This window comes from Fringilla coelebs (genome assembly GCF_963513975.1).
Source record: "Fringilla coelebs genome assembly, chromosome: 3".
Classification (NCBI taxonomy): domain Eukaryota; kingdom Metazoa; phylum Chordata; class Aves; order Passeriformes; family Fringillidae; genus Fringilla; species Fringilla coelebs.
The window spans coordinates 71,145,469-71,169,466 of record NC_140030.1 but is presented as its reverse complement, the minus strand read 5'-3'; the positions used below and the strand labels follow the sequence as shown (position 1 = coordinate 71,169,466).

General features: G+C 36.6%; 1 protein-coding gene across 1 annotated transcript in view; it reads left to right on the top strand.

The window, feature by feature from the left end:
• Positions 1 to 23,295, top strand: part of MAP3K21 (mitogen-activated protein kinase kinase kinase 21) — a gene marked incomplete at its 5' end in the record, with an annotated part of 38,252 nt that extends 14,957 nt beyond the window's left edge. Inside the window, 10 exons of the mRNA XM_084203005.1 lie at positions 3,213 to 3,393; positions 8,368 to 8,516; positions 9,336 to 9,511; positions 13,490 to 13,730; positions 15,573 to 15,695; positions 18,176 to 18,292; positions 18,839 to 18,989; positions 20,005 to 20,099; positions 21,529 to 22,314; positions 22,845 to 23,295. Of these exons, the coding sequence (XP_084059131.1) occupies positions 3,213 to 3,393; positions 8,368 to 8,516; positions 9,336 to 9,511; positions 13,490 to 13,730; positions 15,573 to 15,695; positions 18,176 to 18,292; positions 18,839 to 18,989; positions 20,005 to 20,099; positions 21,529 to 22,314; positions 22,845 to 23,269 (2,444 nt within the window). The 3' untranslated portion in view covers positions 23,270 to 23,295. The remainder of the gene's footprint in view (positions 1 to 3,212; positions 3,394 to 8,367; positions 8,517 to 9,335; positions 9,512 to 13,489; positions 13,731 to 15,572; positions 15,696 to 18,175; positions 18,293 to 18,838; positions 18,990 to 20,004; positions 20,100 to 21,528; positions 22,315 to 22,844) is intronic.
• Between the last annotated feature and the right edge of the window lie 703 nt (positions 23,296 to 23,998).

Sequence of the window (23,998 nt, the reverse complement as noted above, 5' to 3'; positions counted from 1 at the left end):
AGTATGATGGTCTGTTCTTTCTTAGAGTGAGCTCTGCCTTCTGACTGTGCTGCCCAGGGAGGTGGTGGAGTCACCATCTCTGCAAATGTTCCAGAAACGAATGGATGTGGTACTTAGTGCTGTGGTTTAGTTGACATGGAGCTGTTTGGTCAAAGGTTGGACTTGATGACTTGGAGATTTTTTCCAACCTTTATGATTCTAAGTATCTTATCTACCACTTTTAATACCAGTTTACTGCACAGCACTTCATTTTTCTCTCTACTTACCTGGCTTTTATCTTTAACTTGTTAATTTATATTTCAGGAATTATTGAAAATAACAGCTCTTTGTTGCCCTGCTGTAAATATTTTTGGGCATGCTCTGTCTCATATATTCAAGGAGTGCCTGCTATATGTCACCAAAGCCTTTGCTCTGTGGTGTTAATAAATTTACTTTCCCCTTGATCTCATTGCTGAAAGGTAGAGTCACAAAGAGAGATGTAATAATTCAGAATTTAGTTGAAAATGGTGTTGCTGGTGGAAATCATATGCAACCTTAGACTACTTGGTCATTTTTTTCTTTCTGGCTGGATTGTTTAGGTGAGAATCCAAGGTAGAGTTTTATATTTGGACCAAATTTAATCTCCTTCGATTTTGAATCATTCAGAAACATAGTATCTGGTTTTGCTTATGTAAAAGTGAATAAGGTGTTAGATAAATATTGTTATCCTATGTCCTACTTACATGTAAATAAGTAAGCACATAGGATTTTCCTGCATTTCTGCATACCTAATCTAATCTCTGGGTGTTGGTGGGTTTTGTTTTCAAATAGTCTTTGCACATCTAAATATCTTGGGCTGTGCTTGCCAAGAGCAAAGCTAGAATGTAAGTATGAACTTCATTCTTCGTGGAAAATAAAAGGTCTGAAAAATATTTAAGTAAACCTGAAAGTGTTAAACTGGCTCTTGCCTAACTTTACATTGCACATATATTGGAGCAAGAAAAGACAATTTAAAAGTTTGGAAAAGGAAGCAAGGAGGATGATGAGTTAACAGGGCAAACTGGTGATCATAAAATAGTTTCTCCCAGGTTAGCAGCCCACAAGAGCCAGGAAGCTATGGAAGAGGCAGAAGGATGCTATAGTGAAGGTTGCTAGGCTACTCCAAGGTAAGCTCTTACAGAGTGCTACTCAGCTATGCTGAGCATTTTTACTGCCCAGCTGCTAAGCAATGCGTGTGTGGTATTGTTTGCCTGGCTACCAGCCGGAAGGGGAAGTTTGAACTGCTAAGAAATGTTGTCCCTTTGTAGGATGAAACTTGGTCACATGCCAGTTATTACCTTTTGCAAGACTGACTGTTTTTGGTTTCGGTCACATTGACTGACAAGGAATGTCAGGAATTCTGCTGAACATGTTTGAAATGGAACAGCAAACAATAGGTCTTTGATTCAAGTATAAAAGTATAAAAACTTGCATGAATTTAACCTGTTCTGGTGGTTCTCATTGGTGAGCTCTTGGTTTATCTGTACCATTTTTGCTTTCATTTCCCTTGCTCTGTTAAGAAGCTTATTGAAAATGGAATGTGGGTTCTTTTCCTTTTATCTGGATTTGATGTAATTTTTGAAATATTTGTAAGAGTTAATCTCTACCAATAAGAATTATTTCTTTCAATTGCAAGTGCGAGGTCATCAGTTTTTCTTCTGTAAGGGAGGGTAAGTTTTTGTCTGCTTTTTTGTTAATGGGTTTCCTGTACTGTGTTTTGCTCTACATACAGGTAGAAACCACATGTTTATGCTCCTTACATACATTTTAATTTTTGGTCTTTGTCCCAGGAAGTCATTGTAACAGAAAGTTAAAACTGACAGTTGCTCTCTCAAACAGTGACAGAGGAACTGAATATGGAATTTAAATTGTGTGTTAAAATTTTGGTTCCTTTCCATCGGTTGTCTCCCTGCTTGTCAGCTCAAATACAATTACCCAGTTCTCTTCTTGTAACACTGTTTCCTGAAGAGGTGCTACAACTCTGCCAATGATGTTGTCTCATGAACAAGTCAGGCACTGTAGGATGCAAGAGCAAAAAAAAGATAACTTACTCTAACATTCATGAAAGTGCAATGTGTATAATATAAAAGGGACTGGATCCAAGTCCAGTGGCCTGTTGCCAGCAGGGAACTCCTAAGGCAAACTAATTTCCCTGGCATATTGTTTCCCAACTTTGTTCTGATTTGCGGCCCAGGGATTTCATGAAACTAAATAAACTTTTTTTAATATAAATTCCCTATATCAAGTTGACTTCTGGTGAATTTATGGAGATGCTTTTTAAATCTATGTTAAATAATAATATTCACATACCATGCCAAGAATTCCAAAGTTCAGAATCTTGTTGCAAAGTTCACCTGTGTGTTGTGTGAATGACTGACACGTGTTTGATTCTCATCTGCTAGTTTTAGCCAGTGGTGTCCATTGCTTGTAGTAAGAAACTTTGAACAATTATTACGTCTTGTTTTCTTCATTAACAAGGCATTGTTATATAGATTTTTGTTTGTAAATGTTTTTTTTCCTAGGGGAAGGCTAGGAAAAAGCTTCTTGTCTAAAAACCATTCCTTGTAGCTGTGTTTATGTTGTTTTGAGTACCCTGCTTGTGTCCTTCCCTGCACCTCTTTCAGTTGTTACAGGCTTTTGGAGATGAGTAGTGGCCAGGATGGAGTGCACTATTAAGAATGGATTTTATTTTACTGTGACATAATGCTGCTTTGCTTTATCAGTCTTTTATAAGAATTCTTAACATTTGGTTTTGGTTTACTATTGCTGCTGATTTTATTATTCCAGAATCTTGTTGCAAAGTGGATAATTTTCTGACAGTCTGTCATCATCTGGGATTATTAGGATTCTGGGCTTACTTAAATGATCTGATTTACTTTCCATCTCCAGTGTGCTTCTTGTGCCAATTTAATATATGCTCCTGCATAAAAATAATTATTTATATATATATTTTTAGCATAATAATATATGCTCCTGCATAAAAAGCTCATGACACTGCAGATATTTCTTGCTTCTATGGCTTGGAATAGCTTAAAATTATCAAAAAATCTTTTCATGCAGATAAAAATTGCAATAATATTTTCTCAACATTAAAAGTAGACATTATCTATGCAATACAAGTTGTATGTGAAATTATTAACAGAAATGTATTTTTTATTGCTATTGCATTAATTTACAAACTCAATCTTTTGCAGTTTTATTGCTGGAGAAGATGGAGCATGATGACATTTGTAATAAAACTCTGAAGATTACAGACTTCGGTCTGGCTAGAGAGTGGCACAGAACAACCAAAATGAGTGCAGCAGGAACTTATGCATGGATGGCACCAGAAGTTATCAAGTCCTCCATGTTTTCTAAAGGAAGTGATATTTGGAGGTAAGAAGTTTTTCTGCTGAAGACCATGTTCAGTGGAAGTGTGTTGAATGTTTTGACAGAATTTTTTTTTTGGTGGTTTGCTAGGTTATTGCCTCAACATATGGCTAGTTTAGCTCTTCTAAGAAACCAAACACATTTTAAAGTACCTATTTCAGTTGTTATACCTTTTATTATCCATTACTTACAAACTGGGGGAGGAAGAGGGAAAACAAAGACTATTTTTTTTTAAAAGCAAGCTCTCATTAAGAGAAGCCGTTAAAATATTTGTTGGTTAATATACCCAAGTGTTTCTCTGGAGTCTTAATATAAATCACTGTATGCTCCTGATACATTAATGTGTGATTGATCTCATTTTGGTAGGTTTATTTTATATTAGATGTCTGAAAACTCAATCTGCTTAAAAATGGGACCAACCAATTATTGCCTTATATGACTGATAAATAATAATAAGGTTCAAACCAGAACTTTGCAAAGTGTTACTTGAATTAATGCTGTTTTTAGGAATCGGAATGTGGTTGTGTGTAAAAGTTAATACTAGGTTGAAGCTTCTACATTTACAGAGATTTTGCTTCCAGTAGCTGGATTAAGGAGAGTGTATTCAGCACAAATTTGTTTTAACTTGCTCTCTAATTTTAAAGGTGGGAAATGCCCTGTGTTAAATTTGTGAATTTCTCGTTTAAGATGTTATTGTGGATAATATAAATAATATGGCTCTCACTACTGATGCTATTTTTTGAGTGGTGTAGTGTGGGATACATATAGTGTAGAAAGGTAATTTAAACTTTAATTTTAATTTAGTTTTGGTTTGTGAGTGCAGAAAAGCAGTGATTGCACAATAGGCTCTAAAAGCTGCTGTGCCCCACCTTGAAAAGTCTGCATTTCCTTTCTTTTTGATATGTTTGCTCTGAAGGGTCCAAGATAGCTATTTGGGGAAGGAGAGGAGGACTTTAATCTGTTTTCTCCTGCTGCTTTATGCATGTTCTGAATTGTATAATTCTTAAATAGGGTCCTGTTTTGCTTAAATGCATGATATTCTACAGCATGAAGTAATACTTTTGGTATTCTCATGATGATTCTGTATCTGCACTGCTGCTTTGTGACACTCATTTGTCTTGTCTCTGCAACCAATTCTATTTGCATTAGTCTCAGTTGATGCCCAGTTGGGAAGCATCTTTGGCCTCATTCTTTTTTTTTTTTCCATTCTTTCTTACTTTTTTCTTAATTTTTTTTTCTTTTGCGGGATGGAGGTTGGGTGTAGGCGTTTCCCTAATCAGCTGTATTCCATGCTTAATTACAGGTCCTGTCCAGTCTTGTTGCTGTGATTTTAGGTATCTGAGGGGGTATGCTTTGGTGCAATTATTTTATATTCTGCTGCAACATTAGTTTACATTTTTGGAACCTACAGTATTTCTCTTCTTCGCCTTCTCTTCTGCACGCCTCTCTTGTAAAAATGTAAGTATTTAGTTCATTGATGGAAGTCTAACAGGAGAGGTTTTTAAGTAGAAAGGCTGTGTTTTGCAGTATAGTTTAGACCTTCTTAGCTTCTAAACATTTTCTGCTCACTGCACCTTGATCTGTTCTGTTGCTTATCTTTACTCTTTCTTTAAAAGAAAAGCAAATAAAGAATATCGTGGTTACAGGAGCGGTTTTTGTTTTAAAAAGCCTTCAGGTTACCAATTTAAGTATATGGGCCTCTCTAAGATAGGGACACAGTATGTTTCAGCAAATTTCTAAATCTCAGTTACAGATACTGAGTGCTGAGGCTCTGAGTGAAATCTGCAGACCTCCTATTAGAAAAAAAGAGAGCAATTGAGGTTGCTCAAGTTGAGGCAACTTACACTCCCAGTTAGTCTTCCAGAATCTGCCAGTGCTTGGAAATGTTGTGGGAGTATTTCCATGCAGAGCCTTCCAGGCTGTATGTTCTCAGGTGTCATCCTAGATAGCAGAACTAGTGCTTTCCAGGCCCTGCACGTGTATCCTTTTGCTTTCCAGACCAGAGCTTCAGCTACTGTATTTATTTTACTCTGGCACATGCTTCCAAATTCCCAAACAAGAATTCTACTCGTCCAACCCTACCCTTCCATGAATCATCACACATTTCTGAGTGGTGTGTCAGTATTGGTTTTGTGTGGAGCCTGAAAGTGCAAATAGGCCCACAGATTTCCAAGTGCTGATGGTGTGCTTCAGCAATGGTCTTTAAAGTAAAATGTGTCCTGGTTGTACAAGCCCTTGGCAAAGCCAGGAAGCATCTACTGTACAGCAGAATTAGCAGTTGCTTTTGCCTGGAACATTTGTAAAAATTTGAAGTAATTCATGTAGCAGTGCTTAGTAACCTCTGCTCTAGAAGATGGATTGTAGAGTAAAATAAACTTTGAGAACCTTACCTTCAGATTTTCAGCTCCTAAAGTATGTAGAATCAGCAAGTTTTCACTGGAGTGAGATATAGTAAGGCTTAAATCACATTTGATTGAAGGAAAAATTATTTAAGTACTTAACATATTTTTGGAGGTGTATTCATTTTTGTGGTTTAAAAATATGTATTTCAATTACAGTGTTGTGGCTTTGCCTTTTGCTGATTATAGAAAGGGACCTGGCTTTTTCTCTTTAAAAAAAAGCAGTTTCTTAGAAGCTCAGGCTGTATGTGTAAGACAATTGTATGTGAGCTGGTGAAATGTAATACATGAAGTAGCTACTTGTGTAGCTGAGAGAGTTAACAAGTAGTTGTTTTCCTAAATAATGGCAGATTAGTACCTCCCTAGTAGTAGTTAAAACTACTATGCTGAAATAGCTAAAAACTTCACTGTATCAAGACCATAATATCTTTAGGCTTCTTCCTTGCAGTTTTTCCCCCATAGTGCTGGCTCTTGGTACTTGACATTAAGACTGCTTTCATTAAAATGCTGTTACTGTGTTGGTCTGTTTAAAACTTTGCAACCACCTTCTTGGAACTGTTGAGAGCTCTTTAAGATTAAAGGCTTGAATTGTAAATACAGCTAAAGCTAATAGTGTGACAACTTTTTTATAAAGGATGACTTCTTTTTAGTTAAATTTAAGATTTTGCTTATCTTCAGAGTTCATGCTAAAATACATATGGAATAGTCTGAACAAGGAAATTACTTTCATTTAGAACACTCTGTATTTGCTGAGAGATTTTTTTTATGCTTTCTCCAAAGACACAAATGAGCTGTAGTTCAGGAGAATTCCACCATCAGGCATAAAATGTGTATGTACCACAGGAAGTGTTGTATTCATTATGGTCAGAATACCACTGTTTTAAAGCAGATTGGATTTCATTATTTTAACCTTTTTTGAGTCTACAAGCAAATGCAGAAATTAGACCAGAAAAATCAGGAGGAAATTGTTAAGAGGCCCACAACTTTTTAAATTCCTTTTCCTTCTGTCTGCAGGTGCAGACTGTTTTCTTCAGCTTTTGATGAAGTGTTAGCACTGTAAATTTGTTAGTTTTTAAGATTTTATGAGATGCAAAAATGCTCACACAAACAGACCATAGATAACAAAGTATTGCTGATATTTGTGCCAGTATTGTGTAGTTTGCTGTTATTTATTAAAGTGATGTTGTAAGGTGTTGTATAATACTGACTAACTTCTTCTCATTAAGCAGACAGTGATAGAAAACCTTGACTGGTGTGTGTTCTTCTCCCTGTTGCATCTGATACCTCCCCTTGAGGTATCATTTCTAGTCCTAAGGAGTGCGTAGCCCTCACTTCCCCAGTGCAGAATGCTTTTCTTCTCGTGCTGGAGAGTTCAGTCTAGTCCTGTAAAACTTGCAGGTGGTTTCTTTGCACACTTGGAGAGAAGGGGCAAGAGCAGTAGTTTGTATTCTGTTTTTTTCTTGGCCTGCTCACTTTACTATTCGAAAGCAACAATAGGTTGTCCTTTGTATCCTTGCTCTACAGGTAGTGGTTCCCTGGCAGGAAGAGAAGTGGAGGTGGCATGGGGGATGAAGGAAAGAACAAAAACCAAATCCAGTCATAAAGTCCACTTTAGGTGAACATTCTGAAAGGAGTAATTCCCACTTCCACAAAAATGACTGTGAAAGCTGTCCATTTCAGTGGTGGTAGAATAGGAGCTCTAGAGCCACAGCAGCCAGTGTGCTGTTCCTGCCCTTTGTAGGTGCTTGAATAATTTGAGTAAGCCAAGCATTGGGCATACAGACCCAAAGAAGGTAAAAGCAGCACCCGTCTCTTTGAGTGGAGAGCATTGCAGAAGTTCTTATGGTTATTGTCACTGTAATAGGATTTCCCGTGATTGTTGATTTCTGTACCTGACACTGAGAAAAGATCTCTTCATGCCACCACCTTTTGCTAAAAACAATGTTGTTTTGTTTGGATTTTGTGGGTGGGATTTTTTCTAGAATGGAGAAATTCCATGTGTGTGCATGAAATAATTTCTCAACGTTATTGTATCTTTAGTGGAAAGTGACAAGTTCACTGGCCTTCATATATACACAATGGGATTAGAAATTCAAACTTCCAGATAAAGATGGGAGTTTTCTGTAATTTTTTTTACCATTATTTAAAAAAGAAAAAATACGTACCTCTAGGTAAATTACTGCGAAATAATTGGAAAGGGGAATGGCCTGAATTCTCTGCTGGGGATTTCTTTTTTTTTGTTGTTTTTTTTGTGGGGAGAAGGTTGCTTGTTTTCCTGTCATTCCAGATTTCCTATTGTAAGTCAGACTTATGTGAAACTAGCATTTCTGTAGAAGTGGCTTCAGGCTTACATTTTGATTAAGAGTGTGAGCCAATCTTCAAGTTGCACCCGATTTGCTTAATCACTATAACTGGAAAGGTGCACAATGACAAAAGTAGAGCTGACTTAAAGGCATTCACCTTTGACTGGGAAATCCTCGTGAATTTGAGTACATGGTTGGAGAGATACTTGTTCGTGTTTTCATGTGTTCTTGTTGTTTCTTTCTCAGAAAATAACTGTTAAAAAAATTACCTTTTGTAGTTACGGAGTGTTGCTGTGGGAACTGCTTACAGGAGAAGTTCCTTACCGTGGCATTGATGGCCTCGCTGTGGCTTATGGAGTAGCTGTCAATAAGCTTACTTTGCCCATTCCATCCACCTGCCCTGAACCATTTGCAAAACTAATGAAAGGTATCCACGTTGTTTCTTGCTATGTTTTTAAATAGTTATGTTTTGGGGGTATAAAATAATCATGGGTTGCCAAATATGTAACTCATTTGATAGTGTGCTGTGTACCAAGTATTTTGTTTTTCTTTACACAGCAATCTGGTGTTAGAGAGAGTTGGGTGGGTTTCTGATGGAGTCATACAGTGTTATGGTGTTGCATATGAGTTTTTCAGTAGCAACAGTACAGTTTGTGCTCTGATTTCACTGTTTTTTTTCTACTCTGAAATTGCATTAAATTTCATAAATTATGGGATACAACTATGGATTAATACAAGATAGATTAAAATCCCGAGGGGAAAAAATGAAAATGCCTTTTTTTTTTTGTTGTTTCTTTGCTTCTTCATGAGTGTGAAAAATGTTTTGGAAATATTTTAGAGAGAATTAAACATTGCTTGCTAATGGCTATTTCCTTGTGTTTAGTGAATTTTTCTACCTTTTTATTTATTTCTTCCATACAATATTGCTAGTTTTGCTAATTCATTTAATTATTGGCATTCGTGAGCAATTAAGCTGTTGAATTATTATTCATTCATTAGCAATTTAGCAAATCGCTAAATTGCTAAAAATAGACCAAAAAATTACTATTAATACAAAAACAATCCTCTGAATACAGGTAGGTAGATGTCACCTCTGTAAATTGAGACAGAACTGGAGATGTCTTGCAGGTAAAGAGAGCACATTAGATAGGATTTGAAATGCAGTTGCAAGTAACTTGAAATTCACGTAGCTCTTCAAAAAGTTCTATGTGCTATTACAAACTGACGGGATTTTGATAAATTCTAGAATGCTGGGAGCAAGACCCTCATATCCGACCATCGTTTGCCTTAATTCTTGAACAGCTTACTGCCATTGAAGGGGCAGTTATGACTGAAATGCCTCAAGAGTCTTTCCACTCCATGCAAGATGACTGGAAATTGGAAATTCAGCAGATATTTAATGAATTGAGGACCAAGGAAAAAGTAAGTTGGTTTTTCCAATTGCATGGCAGTGAAGGAAGGGTATGTGTGTGTTTATGTTTATGTGATACAGCAGTTTTGAACTTTTGAATTGCTGCTTGCCAATGTACTCATGCAAATATACACACAGATGAAAAAAAAGATATCCACACCTGTTTCCCCAAAGAAAAGAGGTTGTAGATCTGTAAATGTGGCATTCTAGGCTCTTTTTAAAAATGTGTTTTTTCCTGTATGTTTGCATGTATCACTTAAATTGGATTTATCCCTTAAGCTAATCTTTGACTGCAAATTTTCAGCTACTGTTGAACATTCTCCCCAGCTGTGAGAATGAAAAGTTTTTCATCCTGTTATGTGACTGTATCTCATGGCTTCTTTTCCAAAAATTGAGTTGTGTTTTATCTCTCTTCTTGCTGAACAGACTGATCATATGGATGCCTTTCAGTGTTGCAGTTTGGGACGTATTCTTGCCAGATATTAAGAAGGTCCAACTCACACATATGAATCAGCAAATCTAGTTTCTTTTGTTTATTACTCAGATTTCTGTCACTGATCTTCTTTCCATACTCTCACATCACAATATGTTTTTACTAAATGAGTACTCACTCTTCTACTCACTTCAGCTTGGTTCTAACCACCCTGAGTTTTATATTTTCCTTTAGACAACCTGATAAAGAAATCAGTTGGAGTAGGCCAGGTGTGCTTGAGTCCCTGTTAGAAATGCTTCTGGAAGAAACAGATTCCTTCTTTGTGGGTGTTTCTTGCAGTATAATTATATCCCAGTATATATTTCAAGTTATTTTTCATGAAGTGTTTGTAGACAAGGAAGACAATAAACTGAGCTTCAGTGACTTGTGACAAAACTTTATAGAAGATGTAGTCGCCAAGTTTGACAAAATCAAGAACTAAACTCTTGTCTTTCAAGTCACTGTTTGTAGCCTTTGTCCTTCACTTGTTCTCATCAAATGTCACCAATGGCAGTGTGTGGACTTCTGTCTGGTGTTGGGTGTGACATCACATATGTACTGTAATATCAGCATAGTGATATTAGAAGTTGCTGATCGCCCATAAGATTGAAGTATCATTATTTATTTCCTATCTACTGTTTTTTCTACCCTCTGCACTTCCCTCTTCATTTTGGTTCACAGAAGTGGATGAGTATGTGGTGTGGTCTCCTCTGCCTCCAGTACACATACAGAGTGCTAGAGCTGAGTTGTATGCCTCAGGAGCTGTCAGGTCTCTTCCTTTGCAGCTGAGTTATAGTCCTTTTACAGAGAGTAGAGGCTTCCTTTTTTTACTTGCCATGGGGTCATCAGCTACTGTGTTCACCTGCCTCAACCTGCCATAGAACATAGGTCTGGTTTTGGCCCCTCCAGTAACTGCTTAACCCACCATTTTTGTCTTTTTACTCTGGGAGCAATTGTATCAGGCCTTCCTGTTCAGTTTTTTTGTTTATTTTTTTGCTTTTCTGGAGGCATTACTCTAGTATGAGATTTCTTATCCAAGAAAAATCTGACTAAATCAAGTGAAGGATTAAATAAGCAGGTGAAAAGGTTTTCGAGAAGAGTCATATTTTGGATGCAAAAGTGAGTTAAGCTGTGTTAGGTAGGGGAAAAGATAAAATGAAATTTACTTTTAACATGCTAAAGTAAGTGCATCTCCAGAGGCATCATACCCTAATGATGTGTATTTCTCTAAGGCTGAAAACATGTAACTTTGACTAGGACAAGATTTTCATATATGCAGGGTTTTTTAATTTGTCATATTATCAATTTTGCTATGAACTACTAGAGTCAAAGTCATGTCTAGAAAGTATTTATATAATAATAATACTACAAAAATCCTCTGCATGGAGTCTCATTCCTCCTGTAAAAGAGGAACTTCTGTAGCTAGAGGAATTTCCTCAAGGGCTTACTGCAAATGAGCGATGATGACGCCTACTCGAAGAGAAGATCACAATCTTATTTTGACAAATGTTCTTGAGCAACTGAAATACAGAATTCTTTCCAAGCTTCCTTACAATGGGTGTTTTAATTGTAGAGTGATGTGGAAACATTGCCTAACTAATTGCAGTAAGTCTGGTTTTAATTAGTTTATTTGGAAAAGAGTAAATACTTAATCTCTCATTGTGGAAACACTTTTACTTCCTCTATACTGTCTACCACTTCAGTACAGGCCCTCAGTTTCTGCCTGGTTGCTGAGCTTTATGGAACCCGGATTTGAGGGCTGTGAAAAGTGGAAAATGAACAGTGTCCCCTAATGTACCTTTTATTACTGTACTAATGCAGTAATAAAGATATTCTCTATTTAAACTTTTAAGTATCTCTTTTCTAAATCTTAATATAGTTAGTTAATTAATATAGTTTCTGCTTTCAACCCTTGTTTTAGGTTGCCCTGTTTTGAGTAGACAGTGGAGGAGGAAAGTGAGGATTTTCAGGAGTCTCTAAATTAAAGTTATTTTATATCTTTTTAGAAATTTGGTTTCCAATATTGTATTGAAACAAGCTGACTCAAAATTAGTATACCATATGAAATTTGTCAGTCATATAACTTAAATTTTAAACCCATGATAAGCAGTCTATGTGTGCTATGGCTGTAAAAAAACCCAGAAAGTGTATAAAGAACAGACACTTCTCATTGAACCAGTTTGCTTCAGTGCCAGCCTGTCTTTCGACATCCATAGTCTTTTTGGCAAGAACATTTCAACATTTTCATTTGAAAACACTGAAATAATACAGTTCAGGAAGTAAATTTTTGCTTTAACGATATGAAATAAGGAATTCTTCTGGCATACAACATTGCTGGATACCAATGAGCAGAATTAGACAGTTCTGAAATAAAAATGAAGCAAAGATTAACAAAGCTAAGCAACACCCCAATTGTAAAATTGTATAATGTAAAAATGAATTAATTTTAAATAGAAATAAATTTCTTAGATATCCTGAACTTTTAGCATAGCTTTGTTTCAAATTATAGTTTTCTGAGTTAAGTGGAATTTAAACAATCATGTGAAAAAAAAATGTCCTGAGAAACGTATAGAGTATGAAACACATCTAGTACTCCTTTTCCAATCCTTTCAGTACAGTGTTATTAGCAATATAGACTGTAAGTGTTCTAAGTCTGTTTCCTGTGTAATATGCCCCATACTATGAAGTAAAGTCTAAAATTAGGGAGGTCTTAAATTTCAGATGTATTTTAACAGATTTTGGAAACTGAAGATTAAGATAATTTTAAGATGCCAGGTTTACAGCTATTTAGCCTTGGTTATTCATTTACCCCGAAAAATTACCTAGCTTCCTTTCTAAAGCTTTTCCTTTTGCAAAATTAAAAAATAATAAAAGAAGAGCAACTCTTCTGAGAGTGGTGGCTGGGGAGTCTGTGTGCTGTAATTCAGTGGTTAGAGCTGTTTGATGTTACAGATACCTGCTAGATTTAATTAAGAAACAGCTGTCTTATGACTTAGTTTGTCCTATTGCACTAATCCCCATTCAGTGTAATACTGATTGCTTTTCTAGATAGAAAAGTGCTCTACTTAATACATGGCTGAAAAACAGGAAAGGTTAGAGAATTTAAGATAAAGGCAATAATTTGTGTATTCGTCAGGTCGCTGGCCTTATGTTAAAGTGTGGGAGCTGTCCAATAGCAGCCCTCATGCTGTGCAAGAGCTTCTCATCATGTGAAATACTTGAAGGCATTTTTTAGCTGATAATCTTTGATTGCATGTGTTGTCCCCATTGCCACTGCTTGCCTGCTTTAAGTGGAGTGACTCAAGTTAATTGGTTTAAAGGAAATCTGTGTAATGCTTGATTCTGAATACAGAATCTTGGTTTTTTCAGAATGGAGGACTTGCAGAAGATTGGGCATGTTGCATATATATATAGTGAATCATAAAAATAAATCAGTAAATACAACTGATTGTGCACTTCATATGTCCTTTAGTTTCACGTTATTACTAAGCTTTACTTTTGTGAATCTTGTCTTCAGGAGCTTCGATCCCGTGAAGAGGAGTTGACAAGAGCAGCTCTTCAGCAAAAATCTCAAGAAGAATTACTGAAGCGCCGCGAGCAGCAGTTAGCGGAGCGCGAGATCGATGTACTGGAGCGCGAGCTGAATATCATGATATTCCAGTTAAACCAAGAGAAACCCAATGTAAAGAAGAGGAAGGGCAAGTTTAAAAGAAGCCGGTTAAAACTCAAAGATGGACACAGAATTAGTTTGCCTTCAGGTTTGCAATTTTTTTAAAGTTCACTGCATATGTAATGCTTAAATAGGCCAGCTTCTTCACTTCCATGGTTTGTGTGTCAGTGTTAGCTACTACTTTATTTTGTTGTCAGATTCTTCTACTGTAATGCACAGAAGGGTTTGGTAGGAATTGTATTGCTCCCTTCCCACAAGGAAAAAGCTTTCACATACCATATTCTCATGAAGCAGTCCTCATTTCATCTGGAGGAATGATTCAGCTAGAAGTCCATCCCATTTGGAGGGAAAGGTCACTAGCATGAGAGCCACATGATTTATTACTGGTTCAAAGTTCAGATTTTTGTTATCATTGTTTCTGTACAAACAGGAAGGTACTTTTTTACCACATGCCAGAACTTTCTAACATGATCAAATATTAGTGCTGTTTGCCCTAAAATTGCAGAAAAACGAGCAGAAAAACAGTGCTTCGAGAGGGCTGGGGATGTACAGGTGCAGTAGGTCCAAGCTGCACACTTACCGCAGTTGCAAGTACAACACAGCAGTTACAATTTTCACTGCCTTATTTCTTGCAAGAAAACATAGTAACAGCAGCAGCAGATGATTTCAGAATACAAATATGGTATAATTGGAATATTAGAGCATTTCATTCCACCTTTGAATGCATTAAAATACCCCATTTACAAAGGAGGCGTGTTTGTAGACAGTGAGGGTCTTTCAGTTCTGAGGGGCTGGTTTAGAGGTGCCTTTTTAATGTTGCTACCAGATAGCACTACACTAACTCATGGTTTCACCAATGGGTGGAAAGCCTTCATCCTGGGGTTGGTGGGCTTCCTTTCAGTGGCTTCCAGGTCAAGTCTGACAGTTTATTACAAATGCATTAAGAGCTTGATGCTGTGTTAATACAAGTCTAACCAAATTGTAGCTAATTGGCAGCTGGAAAGACACCAAGAGGGCAGTAATATTTAGAGTACTATTTCAGCACTAGTGAAATATTTTTTCTTACTTTAAAAATAAGAGCAAATAAGATAAAAGCCACCCTACAGCCTCCCAGACAAACCCCCATCTATGGGTTTTAGTTAGTTTTTTGCTGGATTGCAAGCTTCAATTGAGTATTTGGTCCTTTGTTTCCAGTTCTGCTTGTATTGAAATTGAAATGGTGATAAAATAAATATTTGCATTCAGAATAGCAGTTAGCTCCTTGTTACCAAGAACATCCACATGAACTTGTCCTTGAGACAATTCTATTCTAAGAATAGTGTACAATATAATGGTATTGATGATGGGTAATAGAGTGGCATATTAAGGTTTATTTCATAATTTTTTTCCTCCTCAATATTTGTTTTTCTTTTTTTAGTACTTTGCTATAAATATTTGTAATTCTGTAGTTTACTGTCATGATTTTCTGACATGAATAAATGTGACTTTATATACTGCTTTTTTATGTGTATATGAATTACATGCTAAAACAAAATAAGGCAAATCTCGTTGGAATGAGTATTGGTTAATTTGTGATTAAATACTGAGGGGTATTTTTTGCCCCTCTTGTGAAACCAAAAAGATTGAATAACAGCTTATGGTGTGGATGAGTCTCAGATCAGGTTGACTTGGACCTACTTGGTGTTGTTCATGTTCTGGCAAGACTATCACATAAAGGTGTGAAGTCCTGCCTGTTTGACTCAAAATCTAAATTGTTACATTTAGAGTTTTTCAGTGTTTTTAATATGTGTATCTCTTACCTGTATAAATAAATCACATATAATGAAGTTTAATTCATAGTATAACTTTGTTTTAAGAAGTATAGCAGCATGTTCTTCTGAGAAGTTTCTTATTCAGAACATTAAAACTGATTTGTTTTGCTCTCTTACAGATTTCCAGCACAAAATAACAGTGCAGGCATCCCCCAATCTGGATAAGAGGAGGAGTTTAAACAGTAACAGCTCTAGTCCATCAAGCAGCCCCACGATAATTCCTCGTCTTCGTGCTATACAATGTAAGTCCCTCTCATTTGATCAATAGAGAGTGTTCCGTATACATGCTGAAATGTTGGTAGTAGTATCAGATTCCTGGCAGATTTCTGTCTGATTTCCACATTCCTTGATTGGTTCTAACAGTTGCAACTTCTTTGGAAGTAGGGGTAATCTTGCTAAAATGCGAAATAATTTTCAGTAATTCAAAATTATTGTGAATGCTTTAAATTGTATCTTTACTTAATTACTTTGGGAACCAATTTGTAAACTGGGATAAAACAATGACAAATCAAAAATTATGACAAAAGGCAAAGCATCACATTTAGAACCCAAGTAGGATAGAAAACAAGTTTTTATTAAGTTGTAGTTGGTAAAGGAAAAGAAAGATTCAGAGAGTGAGGGAGTCATGTAAGATGGAAAGATCAAAGAATGAGCCAATAACCCAATTTTCTTATGTCAAAAGAGAATCAGGCTTTAAACAGGTATAAATCCAGAAGAAATCTTGCTTTAGGTTTTTTGAAGATAGGAAAAAGAGACAAAAAAAATTTGTGGGTACATTTATAGGTCTACAATATTATGTATACTGATAATAGAAAGGAAGGTATGTTCATGCTCACATAGTGGAGGTACCAGGAATGTGATCATGTTATTACAGAGAAGCATATTTGGGAATGGTGTATACACAGATAGAACAGTTCCTACAGGATTCACTGCTTGCATTTGTACTGTCTGATCTATTGTGGAAAGTAGATTGTCTAATTATCCATATTCAGAGAGAAATGCCTTAAGCTTCTCTCTCTATGAAATCAGTGGAACCTGTTCCAGCTGATTGTTTATGGATGTTCGCTATCTTCTTTTGCAAGGACAGTCACCTGTGAGGGAGAATACTTCAGAACCTGGCTTTGCCAGCTATAAATGAGGAGAAGGGGAAATCAGAATGCATGAGGATTTTTTCCATACTGTTCTGTTGCTAGTCAGTAAAGATTGATTGAATTTTTCATCAGCCTGACACTTGAAGTTTGGGTAGAAATCAGATCTCTCATCTCCTTTGTAACACCTCTGCCTTATGAAATCCGTTTCATGGTTAGTGTCTGAAGGGGAGCAGTGATGTCTTCTCTGGCACTTCAGAGAAGTGAGCTGCAGTGGATACAGCTGGCAACATTGTGAATAAAGGAGAGAAGTGGACGAACTCTGTCTTGCTTTTTTATAATGAAAATTTGAGAGGGAAGGAAAATCACCTGGAGTCTTTTTCAGATGTTAGGTGACAGAGTGTTGTCAGTGGTTTTCTGTCCTCAAAATGTGGCGGGTTTTTCTGGTTGGTTGGCTTAGGTTTTTGCAGAAAAGTAAAGAAAATTTATATGTAATTACAACATTTTACTAGGAAAAGCCTATCTCATTTTATCTTCAATTCTTCTTGCTCTGTGAGGAAATGCTTGGAAATGAAGCCAATGTCAGGTATTGGCATGGTTCTGAAAACCTGAGTTTTCTGTGTTTGTTTTCTTAATTGCATAGCCTTGTGTAAGCTATTGCAGTGCCACTCCTTGCATGTGTGCTAAGTACCACTGAGGGTTTTTTTCTTTTTTATTTGAGCAGGCATTTGTATTCATAGGACTTGAACATGCAGAGCAACATAAAGGCTCTCGTTTAAAAGAAGTACATGTCTGCTTCTGGGTTTGGATCCTTAGGTTTTTACCTAAAAGCTTATCAGATATCTCAGGAGTATCTAGCTGAAACAATTTAGCTTCCACACCCATCTGCACCTGTGCAAAATAAATTCCCTTTCCCACAATAATGTTTTATCTTGATTTAACTTCAAAGTGTCTTTGTTTCAAGACGACTTGCTCAAATACAGGTGATTTGAACAGGCATATGTAACAACTGGTTACTTGACTGCTTCACTTTGAGCAAGTTTAGCTTTCAAATCTAAACATTAGGGTAAAAAAAAAAAATCTAGTTAATTTCTTATTAAAACAAATTCTGCTGATTTTGAAAGGAGTTTTGGAGGAAGAAGAAAAAACACTAAGGTACATATTCCATAGGAATGTGGTTGAAAATGAGAGTGTAAGGTAGGCAAGTGTCGTGCCATTCTACAGCGTGAGCTTTGCTGGTGAGGTGTATGGTGAGGAAGGAGCAGAATCTGTACAGTGAAGGAACAGCAGAACCATGGGCATGTGAATGCCCCCGCATTTGTCCATTTATCATGCTGCTGTAACTGGCTATGCTGTTTTTCTCCTAGGTCTCTCCATCATATCTGTTAGCATGCCATCATGATTCCAAGCTAATACTTCAGTTAGTCAGTGGCATGTGAAAATCTACCCTCCCAGGTCAGGTCCTAGAAAGCAGATCCTTTAAACCCTACCATGAAAAGCCATTATTAGAAGATGCTTAATGCCTTTATAGATCCAGGCTTTATGACCCAAAGATAAAAATATAAGGGAAACAGTTCTGTTTCTGAAATCAATTTGACTAAGATCTCTACTACGTTCTCTTAATTTTTCCTCAGTGATTCCAAAAACAGATACACACACAGCTAATGGCCGAAGAAACAGTGTGTATGTGTACCAGCAAGATGTAGATATCACAAGTGAATATGAACTTCCCTGTGGGGTTGTGAAAAAAGGCAAGATTTTGTTATGTTTCCAAGGTGCCGGCTCTGTTTAATTTATCAGCTGAGACAGTGACAGACTAAGCATTTAATGGAGGTTAGACACTCAAAGTATAATTTGTTTTGGTGTAGTGAGAAAGAAAATGTTAATCATAGCCACAACTGGAATATTTGTTTCTTTTGATACCAGTTGTCCACAGAATATATTTTATTCATTGAACTTAAGTGCTCAGTCTAATTCACTTGTCTGAATTACCTGAATATAAGGTTCTCGGTTAAGGGAAGCATGGAAAATGTGACTGCCTTGCTGCTTTATCTTTGATCTGGGTCTCTCATAAACTCATAATTTACTTTTCTTTCTTGCTCATCTTTTTGGATCAGTGAAGTTTGTGTGGTGCTTTTAGTAAAAGAAAAAAACCATCACAATTTTTTTTCTACTGCTGTGTTTACTGTGTCAAAATGGTTTTTCAGTGCAGAAGATATTCTGTTCTGTCAAAATATTTTGGGTTTATAAATAGTATTTATGTGTGTGGGTTTTGTGTTTTTAAATCCAATCTCCAGTAACTTCAGATGAAAGCAACAGAACTTGGGGAAGGAGCACAACATATCACCAAGAAGAGTTTGAAGATGTGAAGAGAAATTTTAAAAAGAAAGGTTGTACATGGGGACCAAGTTCAGTTCAAACAAAGGATCGTGCAGATTGTAAGGACAAGTATGTCTACTACATTTTGGTATTTTGATAATACTAAAGCATTCTTTGTGGCATAGGTAGTGAGTGAAAAAAGTTCTGCTGTGTCTAGTTACAGCAAGAATTCCTGCCTGTTAATTAATTTAGAAATTACATTACGGATGAGTAGCTCCCCCACGTAATCTTCAGGATAAAACACCTACTAATGTTAAAGTTTTATTGATTCTTATCTATTACCCTTTATCTCTGTTTTTTTGAGATTTGGAACATACTGGGATGCTGAGCTACCAGTGCATACCAGACATTCATGGCCTGTCTTTTTTGCCCTTCCTCACATTATTTTGAGGAATTGCAAGCATGGCCCCCACTGGGTACTTTCAGCATGATTAAGTAAGACTGACTGATTTGGCATATGTGAGGCACAGTTCACACCAGCAACATCCTTTATGCTGACAAACAGAGGGTGAAAAGGTTATGAAAATCAGCTGGACAGCTTTACTTACAGATTGTTTTCCAATGGCTCAAAACCAGAGATAGTAAGAATACTTTTCTTTATTTCTCTAGTATATACAATTATTTATAGTGCCTTTCTTTATTTTTCTTGGTAGGGATATCTACTCAAGTCACCTGTGTCAGGAGTTGGTTCCAGATGATCAGTTGGAACTGGCTTTATATTATTGTTGTTTGTTTAAAAGTTGCTAGAGTTTAATAAACTTCCAATATTTACATCATTTCTTTGAGACAATGAAACTATTGTTTCACGCAGGTTTTCACAAACTTGTGTTGTTCAATAGGTTACAAAGGCCCATTTTTCATTTGCTTTCTTTTTAGACATGAAATTTTTATGATAAAAAGAATGCCTGCCATTAAGGTGTGTTTACATTTATAATCCTAGATTCAGTGCTACTCCATCTTCTTTTTACCTTTGGAAAGGTTTTCCATTTATGTACTACAGGTTTATAGCTTAAGAAAGTAATTTTCTCACAAAGTTTATGTGAGCATGGTATCTGTAATCTCAAAGTAACTATTGTTATTGCAGAGTAAGACCCCTTTCAGATGGCAGCAACCCTTGGTCAACTGTTGTAATGAAAAATCAGAAGGGTGTGCCCTTAGCTTCACTATTTGTGGACCAAGGTAAGAGCTCTTTTTGAAAAAGTGAAAGTAGCCATATAATAGCTTTAAGATCACATTCAGTGTTATAAATTGTATTGCTTAAATTCCTTAAAGGATTACACAGAATATTACAGGAAGAATCATGCTGCCAACCGTTTTCCTCTGCAAAAAAACCCCTGTATTACATCATTAGCAACTAAGAAATACGCATAGTCTGTGAACAGAACCATATAGAGATTTTTTCCATGTTTTTGAGTTGCAGGCTACTCTGTATATAAGGTCTGCAGACACCACTTTTTTTGTTTCTTTTAAAAAGAACCTAAATCAGTAATTGTCTTGACATTTAAATAATCATTTGATAACGTTGTTGTTGCAAAAATACATAGTTTTTTAAAAACCTGTAAACCCTGATATATTCCCTCATATTAGTTCCCTGGTTTTTTGGATGAGACCTGTTACCTAAATTTTCGACAGAAGTGTAGATTTTAAATCTTAAAGTGTTTTAGGCAACATGATGCTATTTACAGGTAAAATCACAAGGAAAAACATACTTGTTCCCTTTGGGATCAGAAGCATAATAGCTGCCTGTTGCTTCTTATGACCATTGCTATAATGGCCCATGATGATAAAATATTTGTAATAATTTTAAAGTTTGCACACCCTTTTTATATACTGTGGATTCTCTTATCTGAGAAAATAAAGTTACCAGTGTCAGGAAAAAAGCCTGTGATAGAACTTGGTGCCCATATCAGCAGCTAGATTCATGCCATCTGGAAGAGGGAATAGTAAGCTGCTTCGACACTGCTGGAAAAAGGCACTTTAATCTTCATGTATAATGGTTAGGGTACAAGTCAAGGCTTCACAAATGGTAATTTCTTAGATTTATTAGCTTACTACTATAACCCTGCACACAAAGTTCCCATGCTTGAATTTCAAATGCTTCTGTGTTTATTCTCTAGCATTCAGTCGTTTATAGTAGAGTAACACACGCAAGTCAAATAATACCTCCTTTTTATTTGTCATTCAGTGTAAGGTATCGAATTTACTTTTTACTCCAGACCACCATGACCTAATGAATTAATTGGAAAAATTTCTGATAACTGACTGGATTTTGGAACTCAGTTGAGTTGAAAGTATTGTAAAGAATATGTTCCAGATCTTATCTGCCAGTTTATGTACAGTAAATTACTTCTCTGTAATCCATACACGCAAGTGCTTTCTGTGTTTTTTAAAAAACGTTATCAAAATGTTGCAAACACTAAGAGGTATAGGTGTAGGATGTGTTTCTGAAACTCAAAATGTGCGTCTCAGCTTCTGACAGCATCTAAATGGATGGTACAGTATCCTTCAAGGTTAATACTTGTGCATTTTAAAGGAAATAATATTGTACATATGCAGACATGCAATAGCTTAACAGTTGAATCTTAAATAATACTGTGGTGTTTTACAGGTGCCTGTACTGATAAGAAAGTTATCCCTGAGGGTTTGGACAGTAAAAGACCAAAGCCAATTAAGTTGCCCAATCAGGCCTATATTAATCTACCTCTTTGGAAAGATGATCAGGGAGAGAACACAGTAGAACATGAGAGCTTTGAAGAAGGAACCTCAGCTAGTTCTACAAACAGTACTCCTCAAATGACACCTACAAACAGTCTGAGCAGGACGCTGCCCAAAAAGAAGACTGATTCAGTGCTGTATGGGTGTGCTGTCCTCCTTGCATCTGTTGCCCTGGGCTTAGATATCAGAGAGCTGAACAAATCACAGGGTCCAGATGAACTCTTGCCTAAAGATGAGAGGAAGAAGCGTGATGGAATATTTCAGCGTGCTTCAAAATTCCGCAGGAGTGCCAGCCCTACACGACTGCAGTACAAGAAAGAGGAAACAAGTATTCCATCCCTAAATCCAGCCTCAGATACTGTGAATCTTCTCTCTATGCCCTCTATTTCTACAAAATGCCTGCTTCAACCTGATAGTGAAGATGCTTTTGTAAGCACTGTGCTTGGTGATTGTGGTCAATGTAGTTCCATGGACAACTTTTCATCCCAAACTTCTGAAAGTAAGAGAGAACAAAGAATGCAGCTGGCTCCTAACACAGTTTCGACACAATTGAAAAATCAGCCTTTTAGTCTTGGTCTGAAACAAGAGTCTCAAATTGTGCCAAAAGATTCCTCCACAAAGTTAAGAATGTTGGGTCACAGGCGAACCTTATCAGATGGGAGCCATTTTCAGACCACAGGTAGGTAATTAAGAGCTTCCAAGAAACTTTAAGTTGAGCTGCTGATAAAAATTTAAGCATAAAATAATGTCTTTAAATCTGATTTACTTTGAAATGGATAAGCTCATGATCAATGAGTTTTTGAAAAGAAGTTCTAAACTTCAATACTGATATTCTGGGGTGCTTAAATGTGAGATTCTTCATGATACTCTCTGCATGATTTTTCAGAATAACTGGAGAAGTTCATGGGACTTTATTCCAGTATGAATATTCATCCAGTTATTGGGGGGTTACTGCTTTTTGTCTACATCACTTTTGTAGCAAGAAAAAATAAATTGTGATTGTCAGTTGCAGTGAGTCTAGATGCAAACATGTTACTTGAGTGCCACTGGTCTTGTCTTAGGAGATTCTCCACAAAGTACAAACCTCTTCATTTTTCTGCTGGAAGAAAAGCCACTAGTGTTTATGGCAACCCAGTTTTATAAATGGCAAGGAATTCAAGTCACTTAGTTTAAATTTTCATTTTTATGTTTGGACTTTCTTTCCCCTAGCTAATGGAGTTGCTTCAACCAATGATGTCTCCAGACTCCCAGTCCTGTCAGTTCCTGGAACTCTGCCCTCCCCGTCTTTTCAACAAAGAAGCAATCACAGTGGTGTTTCAAATGAAAAGCAAAGCACTGTCAATAATATCTCAAGGCCTAGACCTTCTTCTCTAAGAAGTAAAATCGATGCATGGCAGATCATTCCACGCATTATTAAACCAAACTCTAAAGACTCTGAATCTTCAGAGGGCAATGTACATCCAGATGTTAACTGCTTGCCAGATACTGAGGAAAGAACTAACTGCCACATGCCCTCATTACTTGATATTGATGTGGAAGGTCAAAACAGAGACTGTACTGTCCCTTTATGCAGAATGAAGAGCAAAACTTGTCGGCCATCTATATATGAACTGGAGAGAGAGTTTCTGTCCTGAATGCCTTTTATTTTAAAAATCTTTACTTCATAAAGGGGAACAAATTTAAAATTCTTGTCTGTCTAACACTTTCTGCTGCTGTTTTCTGATGTACTGTGACAGATAGTACCAAAATTATTAAAATGGGCAGCTAATTAAGAGTAGTAGGTGCCTTTTTCAAATGTTCTTTGGAATCCCAGCTAGTAACTCTAAAAGCACAATGCTGCAATATCATATTCTAGGTGAACTTCATAAGTATATTTTGAAATATTAAAATAAAGTGCCCACCTCCCTCTGCTGTGTCACAGAAGTTTTCTTTAGGTTTGAGAGGTATTGCTAAAAATTTAGCTTTCACACATTAAAAAAACAAATAACATATAGAGCAAGGTTGTGTTCTGTCAAGAAGAGTTTCACCTAAGAAGTGGTGGTCTGCAGCTTGCCTCTGTGGCTTGTAGGTTCAGGGAGAGGGACTAGGGGTTTAAGGTGCAGGTACAGGTGTCTCTGTTCACTCCTCATTGAGGAAGTGGTTGCTTGTAGGCATTTGATACTGAAATTGGTTAAGAACCAGGAGCTGAATTTTCAGGTTTTGCCCTTGGGTGTTGTGAGAACTTTCTTAGTTGCTCCAGAAAATTACACTGCTTGTATAAACATTTCTGTTTCAGCCACCATATCGATTTGAGAGCGTAAACTTCAGTATTGTGATTGGAGTAAAGGTATTTGACATACTTTGCAATGTGAAACAACATTCCT